This window comes from Primulina tabacum, chromosome 1 (assembly GCF_025594145.1).
Source record: "Primulina tabacum isolate GXHZ01 chromosome 1, ASM2559414v2, whole genome shotgun sequence".
Classification (NCBI taxonomy): Eukaryota; Viridiplantae; Streptophyta; class Magnoliopsida; order Lamiales; family Gesneriaceae; genus Primulina; species Primulina tabacum.
In genome coordinates, this window is record NC_134550.1 from 54,039,857 (window position 1) to 54,054,494 (window position 14,638).

Consider the following 14,638-nt stretch of genomic DNA (forward strand, 5'->3'; position numbering starts at 1 on the left):
TCTGCTGAATATTTTCCTGTAATCTGGACATATCTTTCGTCCTCCGGCACCACGTCAATGGTCCAGGCTGCGCCAGAATTAAAACTCTCGATATATTTTTCGGTAAATCAAGAAAGCGTCGCATGCTTAAATTCTTGTTCATGCAATATGGTAACGATCAGAAATCAAGAATCACTGTACTAAAAACACACTCGAAAATAATAAAATAAATAAACATACACACACTCTCCTAGAAATCACAGAAAAAACAAGGAGGGCAGATGAGACACAGCACATGCATGTGCCATTCATTCATGCTCTGTTTGATTCCCAGTTTCAACTATTTGGGTTTGCCCTCATGAAAAGTGAAATCCATTTGAAAAATGACAAGAAGTCGGTAACTGTCTTGCTGTTTAAGATCTAAACATGGATTCGGATCCTCTGCTGTGTTGAAAATAGCTAGAGTTAAGAAATTGGGTCACTGTGGACGTGCATGCTTGTTTGGGCCTAACATTTTTTCTTCGAATGATTAGTTGGGCTGGGGTCACATTTTATAGAAAGCCTTGCAGCCCATTTACTGCTTAAACATTTTGTTGGAGGGAGAGCAGGGAAAATTAGAGGAAACCGTTCTGTTTAAATTAATTTGTTGTTATAATATGTATGGACAAAAATAAAATAGATGTTATAAATTTGTTTAATTTTGAATTTATTGGCATGAAGAATTTGAGCATACATTAATAAGAAAAAAGCATTAATTGTGGACAAAAACTTGTGTGAGACGGTCTCAAGGATCGTATTTTGTGATACAGATCTCTTATTTGGGTCATCCATGAAAAAATATTGTTTTTTATGCTAAGAGTATTACTTTTTATTGTGAATATCGGTTGGATTGATCCGTATCACAGATAAAGATTCGTAAGACCGTCTCACAAGAGACTTACTCTTAATTGTATACATATGCTATCCAAAAGGGATTAGTGTTTGAGAAATTTCATTTAAAGAGAATAACAAGAAATAATTATATTTAGTTAATTGTGAAAATATCTCCAAGTTTATAAATCACGAATTTATAAAAAGTCAATCAATAATCATGCATATATTTTTAATTTTAAATTGTTTTTGCCAATTACAACTGATTAACTTAAATAATGATTTCGTATTAAAAAAAAATTAAATACCTTGCAAGTGCCAGCAATCGAGAACAACAATAATGAACAATGATTTGCATGAATTGTCATGAGGGCGAAATGTGCGGTAGGTCACCGACAAGTCAAATTTCTGCACATAGCTTTAATAACACAAATATAATATTATTTTATATATATATACATATTTATAATATCTCAATATTCATCGTGTATATTTATATAAACAACAATGAATTATCATTCACATATTAGATATGATATAATATAAAAAAATTACACATCAGATAAATTAGTGTCGTCTCATCGATATTTACATAAATGTTTACGATACATATGTTAGATCAATTTTTCATAATTTATTTTGTTGTTGATAACGAACGAAATTACTACTGCGAAAATTACGGGGATCGATCTGCCCGGTCAAGTTGCGGAGATCGATATGTCCGGTCAGGTCGTGGTTGCCCTCAAAAGCTATTCAAAATCCACACAACCTTTCGCAAGGGGTAAATCAACTCTTTGGAAATAACACATTGTTTCATGACACGTTTTCATGAAAGGATGCATTGTTTCATGAAAAGTCGCATCCGTTCTGAATCAATGTTTATCTCTATATATATGGCATCATTAGTTCAAGAAAAACATTCGAATTATGATTTGATTTAGTCACCCACAAATTCAGAATAATTTCATTGTATCCTGAGAAATTTTTCACATCCGTGTGACTAAAGCGAGGGAGAAAACATTTCTTAAAAAAATGCGTTATAAACTTGCCTTGAAATTCATTAACACACTATTCAAATTTTGAAATAATCTCTCGACAGCATACATACATATATATATATATATATATAATTTTGACCTTCTGCCACATGGGTGTCGGTGCCCAACTATGCTGTCCACCATAGCATTTTCGTTTATATATATTTCGGTCGTACGTTAATATCATGAAATTTTATTTGTCTCGGATATTTAAAGTTGTTTAAATTTCACGAGTAAGAAAATCATTGAAATAACAAAATTTACAATACTAAATTAATTAGATTATCTTATTAAAAACAATAAAAATTCTATTATGAGACCGAAATGTATTTATATATATATATGATTGAGACGAATAAAATGTTCAAAAGTATGTTGATTTGATATTTTACTTGTACCCAATACTATCAATATTGCCATAAACTTTTATCTTCGCCTGTGATTGACTTTTTTCTGAAAATGTCAAGTAGATGGAGACCCATCATTCGATTTTTTTTCATATTTTTCCACAATTTTGTAGAACCAATTGACGTAACATCGCGTTTGTACGTATAGCTCTATGGATATACTTTATTATATCTAAATGTACACTGTTTGATAAATCAATATACACATTAAATTTTTTTATATATAATAGTTGCATAAAAAATATATTTTTCTGCATGTAATATATAGAAATAAGGAATATATTTTTTAGTTTAGATGAGATTGTTACAACTGAGGCTCGATCTCTAGACCTTGTCACAAAATTGAGACATTGATGTCAAATGAGTTACAAGTCATCGATATAAATAAGAGATTTAATAATTTTTAAAAAAATGTAAAATATATATTATACTATACTTATTTTATTATTAAAGTTGAGGGGCTTATAATAATTAATTTTGATATCATGATATAATATTTGATAAATAAAAATGCTATTTTTTCTCAAAATAAAAAATATTATATTAATAAAAAATGTCATAAAACCTATTTTAATAAATTTGCATCTTATATCTATCGATATATAATATGTTAATAAAAAAATTTTGTTGTATCTATATTTTTGAATTTTAAATCAAATAATCGTATCACTTGTAGCATAAAACTTTATTGTAAAAAATGTTTTTAAAGCTTTAAAATTTAATATAATATATCTAAATTTGGAAAAGAAAAAAAAATTAACGCCAAAATAAAATGGAACCCTACCCTGCTCACTTCGAATATAATGATAATTATTTGACTCACTTTTTAAATCATCCCCAACTTCAAACTACAACCACGCGATCTGATAATTATATATAAATAAAAAAAATTAAATATAAACTTTTTAAAGGTATTTATTTTGTTAAATTGTTTTGAAATTTTAGTCAGTCGAATTGAATTATTTTATTTCATAAGAAAATTATTTATTTCTGTGCGCTTTAAGTTTAAAATTTGTTGTTCGTAAAAGAAAATAAACAATAGCTTTTCTGAATGGGAAACTTACTTAATTGGATTTTATGTGATACTTATCTGATTGTTTTACCGAAAATAATTGTAAAATTAGATATAGTCTCCTTAATTTTGAGAGCAGGTCTCTTGTGAGATAGTCTCACGAATCTTTATCTTTGAGACGTGTCAACACTATCGATATTTACAATAAAAAATAATATTTTTTCATGGATAACCCAAATAAAAGATCCATCTCACAAAATACGATCCGTGAATCCGTTTCAAACAAGTTTTTGACTAATTTTGAATGTTATTTAGCTAGGATTCTGTCATTCATCTCCTATACATGGTTGAATTCACGAGATCATAAATATAACACTAGAATATAAAATCCATGAATACAAAATTGATTTGGATATACGAAATTCATTAAATTTTTATAGAACCTACGTAGCCAAATTGGAATCGCAACATTAGATGTAGTACGAGGAGACGTAAAACTCTTATGCGATCGTCTCATCAACCAACTCTCACCACTCAGAAAACGAAGTAAACAAATTCTTGAAATTTCTTATTTTTTTAGTTTATATGATATAATAATAGGGAAAGGAAATGAAAGAAATGAATGGCACCAGCTTTGCCACCTCTTTCACAGCAAATTAATGCAACCCATGTTCAACCTTCTGTAATATTAATGGGTTTTAATATAGAAATTGAGTACTCCAATTTTTGCTCAAAAAGAGAGGCAATAAATATATATGCAGCTAGGTGGTCCATGTCTACACCCAAAAACGTAAAATTCCATATTTTTTTTCCTATACAACATGATTGGCGATTATATATATGACCAAGTTGGTGGTTGATTATACCTCATGGAATTAAATAAATGTTTTTTTAAGTTTATTATAAGTTGGTTCGAAATGAATTATTCAGTATCATAAATTGATATTCATGAAAAAAATAGAAAAATGTACGACGAATCAACTCGTTTCAACATCGATTGTCATCACTTAATTTTTAGAATATCTGGAATATATACCTATGAAATTTACAAAAACTCAATTGAGAATGTTTCACAAATTATTTTTTGTTATATACATCTAACTCGATCTAGTTTATGAAAAAAAAATATTATTTTATTTTTAAATATAGATCAGATCAATTTGTCTTACGAATATAGATTCATGAAACATACTCTATGAAATTTCAGTCCCTGAAAGTTGTTTTAAATACCCCTAAATTGATATAAACTTGTATGTTTTTGTATGGGATACCATATCGAGTTAGATCCGGTAGAATGCTATCGGATTAAAATATAAATATAATATTTTTATTTTTGATGCAAGTCTAAGCGTTTTAAAGTTAAAATTTAGATATTGTTTTAGCCTCCCATTTATTATTCACAAAAAGTCATGTAAGAAGTTCTCAAGGATCAATTTTGCAAGACATATATTATATTTGGATCACCCATAAAAAATATTATTTTCATTGTAAATATGAACGTGTTAGACTATCTCATACATAAAGATCCGCGAGATCGTGTCACAATATATCTGTTTTGTATTTTTTGTGTTTTTGACCCTATGATGGTCCCAAAAATGGATGAGTCCGAAGCAGCATTCCGCGGCATGTTGTGTTAATTCTCGATCACAATAAAACATTTACCCCTGAAGAATTATAGAACCAATTGGTTAAAAAAAAGTAGTTTGCTAAGTTGACCTCTTAAAGTAGTATTTATTTGATCAAAGTCGATATAATTTAATGATTGAATATGATACACAAATATTCTTTATAATTTTTAAACATAAATAAAGTAGAGATTGAATAATAAAAGAACGTTTGCTATGTCTGATTTTATCTCTTGGTCTATTTCTTTATATTTTTTTAGAAAACAAATTCAAATATTAGTGTTTTATTCTAAAAATGTAGATTTAAAAAATATTAGCTCGTACGTCACGTCTCAGATCTAGACCTGTTCAAACAAGACAGACACTATGAACTCCTATAACAATTACTTCTTATCTATCACCACTTGAAAAAGATTAACTCAAGTTATTATAGAAGTCAATTATATCTCTTTGTAAACTTCATTTTAAATTTTCAATTTTTCGACAAATGTATTTTGTCGTATATTTCCCAATATATTATTTTTTAAACTTAATTTATCTTCTATATTTATTTTCATCAACTTGTAGCTTGTATATATTTATTTCACGCACTTGATTTATCGTACGTTAAAAAAGAGACGTTTTTTAGGTAAAAACAAAGCAAAGGAATCAACAGATTATTAATTGCAAATCACACCCTGGCAGTGGTTGGGTGAGTTACTTAAGTCAGGGGCTCTAGTCTTCCCTTCCCTTCCCTTCTCCAGCACTTCATCTTTTGTCCTCTCTTTTCCAGCTCAAACCAAGACTTGCTTCACTGCAGCTTGACTTTGATCTGTGGATACCCACTTGTGGTGTGCGTACTTGGCTACAATGTGGTTACCAATGCTGCTGCATTCTCAAGATTTGAGCCATGTAAAAATTCATTCTTTATCACGCTGTGTTCAGTAGCTTCAGCGTCGAGATTGGAAGAAAAAGCTCTGATTTTTCAGTCTTAAACTCACCATTCCTAGTTAACCCCCTATTAAAATCAAGAAATTTGCCGTGTAATTTCCGGGCTTCTCGGAATGCCGCTGCTTCGAGGTAATCTTTGCAGACCCTTCACCTTATGCTCTCTCTCGTTTATGTGTGGTCTCTGTACTTTTTATTCTATTTGGAGTAGATGAAGTGGGAAAATTTGAGTTTAATTGTAGATCTGAGTGTGCTGAGTTAAACCAGTTGCAGAAAATATGTGTGGTCATTTATGAACTGCATTTGTTGCCATTGAAGACAATCTGAAATTGGTTTTTTGAAAATTTTTATGCCAATTTTTCATAGTGTTTGAAGCTTAGGAATCTTGGTTATACGGTTGAAACAATCAACTTTTTTGGGGGTTCTTTTTTTTTTCACCTTCTCAACTACCCAAAGGCACATTTTTACTCTAGGATTCGCATGTTGTATAGGATTCCTTTTCATGCTTTCCCCTCCACCCCCCTCTCTTTTAAGTAGTAATTGGGAAGAGAATTTCTCGATAGATTCCACCTGAAGAACGAAAATGAGCCCTTCTCTGTGTTTTGTTTCATCAGACGATGAGCCTTGAACCTATGAGATGGTTGGTAGCTAGGGAAATATAAAGAAGTTTTATGTAGAGTCGGAGCTGAACATTTTCATGTGCGGTATTTAATCTAAATACTTACAACTAATGAGGCTAAGATAGCTTTTCTTATTTAAATTACTTGCTAAGAATTTGTGTTATTTTGGGTATGCCCCCTTCTCTCTCTTTGATAGGAAAGGACTTTGTTGGATAGTTTTTATTGGAACTTTTAAATTCCTTCTTCATCCAAAGTGTACTTAATGATTAAGTTTGCTTTAGTATGTTTCTCTACCATAAACTTTTAATCCCCTTTCTTGTAAAATATTAAATTAGATTTCTCTGCTTAGCTACCAGGGTTTGGGAAAAAGCGGCATTATTTTGCCTTTTCCACTCCAAAATGCGTTTTTACTTTTATTTTTGTTTTCTTTTCATCTGTTCCATAATTTTCTGAAAGAAAGGATGACTAGGGTAATCTATAGCTTGATTATCAGTTTCCTAGTGCCTTTTTTTGCTATATCCAAATTCATTTTATGTATAAGCCAACTTGGTTTGTGGATCCTTTCACTACAAATGTGTTTTAATTTGACCTGATTTTATGGTTCTGTATTCATGAACGGGCAGTATACATGTCATGATATGGTGAAATTCTTGCCTTCTTAAAAGAACTTGTTTTCTTCTTCCCTTGTAATCTGCTGTTACCTAGAGTCTTAGTTTTTTTGTTCAATGATTTCAAATGAAGATTGTTTTAGTCGTATTTTTTTTTCTCTCTCTAATGATAAACTAATGCCAATTTATTATATTTCTTTCTCGCCTTCAGAAAAGCCACATCATATCCTCCTGAAAAAACTCTGCACGGCCCGTGTATTGCTTTCTTTGCTTTTCATAACTATCCAGTTTCTGCCTCTGGCTCTTGGTGACTTGAAAGCGGATGGACAAGCCCTCTTGGCATTTGCCACTGCCATACCACACGGCAGGAAGCTCAACTGGAATCTTACTTCTCCGGTGTGCACGTCTTGGACTGGAATAAATTGTGCCAAAGATGGTAAAACCGTGATCAGTGTTCGCCTTCCTGGTATTGGTCTTACTGGTCCAATTCCCAGCAACACTCTCGGAAAGCTGCAATCTTTAAGGGTTCTCAGCCTTCGATCAAATCTCCTCAGTGGAAATTTGCCTTCGGACATTCTTTCTCTCCCTTCTCTTCGCTATCTCTTCCTCCAAAATAACAGATTTTCAGGTGAAATCCCTACATTGCTTCCCCCTCGACTAAATGTGTTGGACCTTTCATTTAATTCATTTACGGGAAGCATTCCCATAACCATTCAGAATTTGACTGAACTTACAGCATTGAACCTTCAGAACAACTCTCTTTCTGGACCTTGTCCCGATCTGGGCCTACTACCTCTCAAACGTTTTAACCTAAGCTACAACCATCTCACTGGCACCATTCCATCTTCTTTACAGAAGTTTCCAAATTCATCATTCATCGGAAACTCTTTATGCGGCCCACCTTTAAGTCCTTGTTTTCCCGTTCTTCCACCGTCTCCTTCCCCAAGTCCTTTTCTACCACCCACCGGAGGCCCTCAAAAGCAAAGCTCCAAGAAAAAACTTGCTTTAGGAGCTATAATAGCCATTGCAGCGGGAGGTGCTGTACTTCTATTTCTTCTTGCTCTAGTTTTATTTTTGTGCTGCTATAAGAAAAAGAAGAACGAGGGTGGTGCTGTGCCAAAAGTTAAATCTACTAGTGCTGGGAGGGGTGACAAGCCAAGAGAAGAGTTTGGAAGTGGGGTGCAAGAACCCGAGAAAAACAAGTTAGTTTTCTTTGAAGGTTGTTCTTACAACTTTGATCTCGAGGATTTGTTGAGGGCTTCGGCAGAAGTGCTTGGCAAGGGTAGTTTTGGAACGGCATACAAGGCAGTTTTGGAGGAGTCGACTACTGTGGTTGTGAAAAGGTTAAAAGAGGTCATTGTTGGGAAGAAGGATTTTGAACAGCAAATGGAAATAAGCGGCAGAGTTGGACAACATCCAAATATTGTGCCTTTGCGTGCATATTATTACTCCAAAGACGAAAAGCTTCTGGTCTATGATTACTTTCCAAATGGCAGTTTGGCAACTCTTTTGCACGGTACTGACTCACTCTATAGAAGTTTTTTGAACGATAAAATCCACCTGAGTTGTTGATTTTGGACAAATTGTACTCGCGCAAATATTGAATATTTAAAGGTCTTCCACGATCATATGGATACCTAGATAAACCTCATGATGCTGTAAATCCATGATATGTTTTTTTGTTGATCGCTTTTTTCCCAGCATCCGATAGTCTTTCTATAAAAAAAACAAGCTTCCGCTGATGTAAACCTTTTCTATTGATATTTATGCTACTTGTTTGACATTTATTTCTCACTCTCAACTTAGCAGGAAACAAGACCGCCGGACGAACTTCACTAGACTGGGATTCAAGAGTCAAGATATCTCTTGGTGCAGCAAGAGGCATCGCTCATTTGCATTCAATAGGAGGAACAAAATTTGCTCATGGAAACATAAAGTCCTCAAACGTCCTCCTAAATCAAGATCTGGATGGATGCGTCTCAGATTTCGGGTTAGCCCCTCTAATGAACTATCCCCCCACATCATCTCGTCTTGCAGGATACCGTGCTCCAGAGGTAATCGAGACGCGGAAGCACTCTCACAAATCTGACGTTTATAGTTTCGGGGTCATATTACTAGAGATGCTTACTGGGAAACAACCGATTCAGTCCCCAAGCCGTGAAGACACTGTTGATCTCCCAAGATGGGTACAATCTGTTGTTCGGGAGGAATGGACAGCTGAGGTTTTTGATGTTGAGCTAATGAGATTTCAAAACATTGAAGAAGAGATGGTGCAAATGTTGCAACTCGCCATGGCCTGTGTTTCAAAGGTGCCCGAAATGCGACCTAATATGGATGAAGTAGTTAGAATGATTGAAGAGGTTCGACTCTCTGACTCGGAGAATCGGCCTTCTTCCGACGAGAATAACTCCAGGACTTGAATATGCAGACGCTGTATTTTTTAGAAATGAATGGTCACTCATTCTGAATTCTGAATTTTCTCATCTGTTTGTGTTGTGAAAATTCATCTGATTCTAAAACGCCATTTGATATTTACATGTAGAGAATTTATTTCTGGTTTGTTTATCGACACCATTGTAATATCGATTCAGAAGCTTCTTAACAATTCAGTGGTTATGACATCTCCTTCACCTTAACTGTTCTTATTCTAATCCTCTCATTAAAATTTATTGAATTCTGATCACCGGTTCCGTGGGCCTCTTATTATCTGAATGGCAGGTTCAGAACTAAAGATTGTTTCACATAATTTAAGGGCTGCCCCAGGTTATTGTCTGCAACAATTGTACGGTCCTCCCGAGTTTGCGAGTCCATGAAACATATCCCATTGAATCATATGACATCAGACTCACATTGCCCCCTGAGATTTTAACGTGTTGTGACCCGTTTTCTTGCCATGGCGGCAGGCCAAGTTTCAAACAATGGCCCAAAACCGCTGCAGAGGAACCTTAGCCGCCGTGTCTCCTTCAACGAAGCCACCCTGGCAAGATCCCAAGAGCACCCAAAACCACCCTCGGAACCTGAGTTCATCGACACAGAAGCTCAGGTCACCGGTCGCCCCCGATGCAGCGCGTGCTGCAACTCGTGCTGTGCCTGGACCTCGCTAATTCTTGCAGTGCTGCTGATCCTGGCTATACTCGTAGGAGGCGTATATTTCGCCTTCCTCCAATCCAACCTACCCGAAGTCCGCCTACATCGCCTCGATGTCTATTATCTCGGGGTCAACAACACGAATACGGACACTTTTCTGACCTCAGATTTCGAAGTACGTCTAAATTTTACAAACGACAACTCGAAGATCAAGCTATCTTACAGCCAAATGACCACCTCTTTGTCGGTGGAAGGAGTCGACCTCGGGACGGTGAAAATCCCCGCGACAATTCAAGAACCAAGCTCATCGGTAGACGTGAAGGCGAGGACGTGGATGAGGAAAACGTCCACGGAAGAGACGGTGGCAGAGGATTTGCGGGATAATTCATTGAAACACTTGATGGTTATTGATGTAGTGCTCAAGGGACACATTGATTTCTTGGTGAATGGGAACAAGATGAATGGTTTCCCATTTAAGGTTTCTTGCCGGAGCATTGATCAGTCGGAGATTGACAATGGACATGCCCCTAAATGCGCTGTCCAAATTACTCCTTTATAAGGTAAAACATGCATGCATGCATGCTCCTTCATTATTTTCAATCATTTCTTTGGAAAACCAAATTTAAGTTCTTTTTACATGGGAAAATTTGAAAAATAACTTCGGTCAACTATTTATTTAAGAGAATGACCTCCTCGTGTGTATTTGAAATTTTAGGATTGATGAAATTGGATTTGCATGTCCAAATAAGTTTTTGGGGATCCAAATTCCATTATAGGTTCATCTCCTATTTTATTGTTTTATTTTGTCTTTAATTTGTTGGAAATTTTTGGGATTCATGATGCACATATTATAATATTTCATGATCAAATATTGCAGATACTTAATATAAACTAGTTACTCTGCACACACGATACATGTGTGTACAGTTTTTTTTTATCATTATCGATGAACTAAAATGAAATTTGTCAAATTATAGAGGGACTAAATAGATATTTGAATTGTTGAAATAAAAAACTCCATTATTATGTGTACTATATTATATATTTATATTATTATTATATTTGTAAACATCTATCTATTTTATTAAAGTTAAGCACATGATAATAACTATCTAGGAAGAACACCAACTTTTTCTTCCACTTTTACTCTTATATGATACTAATATTACACTTTTGTTTTTTATTTTTGTTTTTGAATTTCAATACACTTTTATTTTTATTTTTTTATTTCAACAATTCAATTATTAATTTAGTTCCTCCATGATTTGTCAAATTTCACTTTAATTTATCGATAATGATAAAAAAAACTACACACATGCATCGCGTGCATAGAATATTTGGTATTTTATTAATATTCGCTTAGTGTAAACAACGCATAATTACCCACGTGCCGGGCCTAGGGGCCCAATGGGCACTTGCATTCTTTTGCTTCTTCTTAAACTTAAAACCTGCCAATTCTTACTTTTCAAAACACATATTCAATACATTTTGGAATTTTCTAATAATTTTTTTCTAACCTCTTATATATATATATATTTAAATTTTTTGTTATTTTCATTCAAATGTGTCGTTAATATTATACAATGTTATAAAAATCGCCCTAACTCCTAAGCGACAAATTATCAGTTAGGCGGCGAACCGCCTAAAAAATGTGATGGTTTTTTTTAATTATTTTAAAATTAAAAAATTATTTCAAAAATAATTCAAAATAAAATAATTTTACAATATTACTTTAATATGTGCTTCGTAAGCACGGATTAGAGTGAGATGTAGCATTATCTGTGCTTTGTAAGCACAGATGCTCCACATAGACGAATTAAATTAATTATTAAAAATTATAATAAATAATAATAATAATAATAATAATAATAATAATAACAACAACATAGTAGAACATCCGTGCTTTGTAAGTACAGATGTTCCACGTGGACGAGCATCCACGCTTTGTAAGCACGGATAATGTTCCGTTTCACTCTAATCCGTATTTACGAAGCACATATTAAAGTAATTTTGCAAAATTATTTTACTTTGAATTTTTTTAAAAATTATTTTTTATTTTTAAATTAATTAAAAAAAACACAAATGTGATAATCAGCCAGCCTAGACGGTAAAACATCCTAGGCTATCCTAGGCAGTGGTTAGAAATTTTTTACTAAAGCTTTTTGGTTCTTAAATCTATATTATCTGTACTATATTATTACACGTCAATCCCACGTCTGAAATTTTCCCAAAAAAATCGAAATCCTAACCGTACCAACACAATTGAAAACTTCTCAATTTAAAAAAACCTTACGGTTAGTATTTTTAACGCAAAAAACTTTTTTTCTACCATAATATTATTATTATTATTTTTATTGAAATCAAGTTTAATAGAAAAATAGATTTTTTGTCACACAAAAAATGTGTACAAATATTAGTAAGTGTTATGTTACACACAATGTGTGTGCCTCAGTCGCTAGTCTAAATTAAAAATCCAATGAAAAATGAAAGATAAATTTGTATAGGAAGTAAACCAAAGTCAAATACGAAATATGATTTGTTTTTTTAAATGAACAATTCGTTAAAGTTTGGTAAAAAACAGTATCTTTATATAAGTACTGTAGACATACTCAGGAGATAATAAAAGATAACGTAGATCTCTTGTGAGACGGTCTCACGAATATTTATTCGTGAGACGAGTCAATCCTACCGATATTCACTATAAAAAGTAATACTCTTAGCATAAAAAATAATAATTTTTTATGGATGACCCAAATAAAGATTCGTTTCACAAAATACGACCCATGAGACCGTCTTACACAAATTTTTTCTTAAAAGATAACAGATACAATGGACATCTCCAGTGTACACTGGTTTGTCATAACACATCAAAATTCATTTTCATCTGCGATATAAAGTGAGAAAATTTCGCGACGATGAATTTGCATCTGAAGAAGAGTAGAATCACAATGATATATTGAGTTGATTTAGATAATAATTTAATATCCTAAAAATAAAATTTAATATTATTTTTTATCATTCATCTTCTGTCCACCTACATTGAAGAATAATTTAATATCTTAAAATAAAAATAAAATAAAAAAATATTTTAAATATATTAATATATAATATTGCTAAATATTATAAAAATTAATTTTTGAAAAACCGCCTAGACGCTCGTCTGCTGGCCTACCGCTTCGTAGAACAACTCATATTCTACATATGTGTGGTTGATGTTTGCCTATTATCATAAATTGATCGGAATATAAATAACAAAACTATATTTATATTTAAATTAAATAAGAAAGTCAGATTTAGTGCTGCGAATTTTAAAAACTCTTGACTTGGTACTCAACTGCACATGTCTGATCAACCGACAATCAACAATTAATAATTCTAAATGTCTTTTTTCTAATAAAAAAACTATTTTTTATTTATAAAATTTCAACACCTCCAGTGCGTGTTCTTACACTACAATTTATGTAACGTGAAACTTGTTAAACATTTTTATTAGTTTTTATGATTTTTTTGATTAGTGAGATGTGATGACAAATAAGAAAGTTTATAAATTTTTTTTCCCCTAAACTTGTTCCATCAATTTTCAGTGATCTTGATATTTATCAAACCTCGGAATTATTCAAGACATAGGACTTGTCATCGAAATCGTTTCGAATCGAGTTTTAGTCATGTTATTTCAATTTTTATCAAATTTAATTTTTTTTTATATCTAAAACAACGATCGGACATTGAACATGTAATTGCTACGTCGACGTCACATAAACTCCAACCAAAATTTCAAAGAAGAGTAAGAAGTATATCATACTATAATTAAAATTCTACAACTTATAAAATAATTATAAAATTAAAATTACGATTTTTTTGATTTTATGACACATTAATTGTCGACTTGTCGTAGCTAATTGCAAGTGAAATCATTCCGACACGTACAACATTTCGGACCGTTGCCTTAAATCAACCGATCCACGAATTCAAAGTTAACCTGGTCAGCAAATGTTCCAGTCAATACATATTGTGTCACCTTCACAATTATTTTTCAAAGAATTTGGGGTGTACACCAAGTTTCTAACATTTTATTTCATTTTTAAATTTTTTTTGAATGGGATGTAATAATTTTTTTATTTCTTTAATTTAGGTCAGACATTATAGCATGGGTATCAAATTTTTTTGAATAAAATTTGTTCTCAAAATATATATTTTACAAATAAGTTATTAGTTTTTTTATTGTAGAACAACAAAAAATTCTTTTTTTTTTTCAATCAAATTTAAAAATTCGTACAATTATTACTTTAATAAACTTTATTTGGACTATTATTTGAAAAAAAAAAAAAAAACAAAGTCACACAAATTTATAGAAAAAAACTTCAAACTAAAATCAAATAATGTTATATACCTTACTGTTAATTTTTTAAAAACTTTATTTCAAATAAATTTCAAATCACGCCAGAAAATTTATGTTTGGGTCGACC

The 14,638-nt window shown here is 32.3% G+C and overlaps 2 protein-coding genes across 2 annotated transcripts; both read left to right on the forward strand.

The window, feature by feature from the left end:
- The first annotated feature begins 5,594 nt into the window (after positions 1 to 5,594).
- Positions 5,595 to 10,718, forward strand: LOC142549948 (putative inactive receptor kinase At5g58300). Its single transcript, XM_075659195.1, has 3 exons — positions 5,595 to 5,989; positions 7,297 to 8,601; positions 8,895 to 10,718. Exons 1-3 carry the CDS (start codon positions 5,974 to 5,976, stop codon positions 9,503 to 9,505), a joined length of 1,932 nt encoding a protein of 643 aa, XP_075515310.1. The 5' UTR covers positions 5,595 to 5,973; the 3' UTR covers positions 9,506 to 10,718.
- On the forward strand, positions 9,979 to 10,731 carry LOC142513130 (uncharacterized). The gene has a single exon (XM_075619714.1). It carries the CDS (start codon positions 9,979 to 9,981, stop codon positions 10,729 to 10,731), a length of 753 nt encoding a protein of 250 aa, XP_075475829.1.
- Positions 10,732 to 14,638: the final 3,907 nt, after the last annotated feature.

What these genes read in the sequence shown, in the direction of transcription:
- LOC142513130 (XM_075619714.1), top strand. Translation starts at nt 9,979, where the DNA reads ATGGCGGCAGGCCAAGTTTCAAACAATGGCCCAAAACCGCTGCAGAGG.
- LOC142549948 (XM_075659195.1), top strand. An exon ending in TTTGGCAACTCTTTTGCACG is followed by an intron (nt 8,602 to 8,894) that starts GTACTGACTCAC and finishes TCAACTTAGCAG; the next exon opens with GAAACAAGACCGCCGGACGA.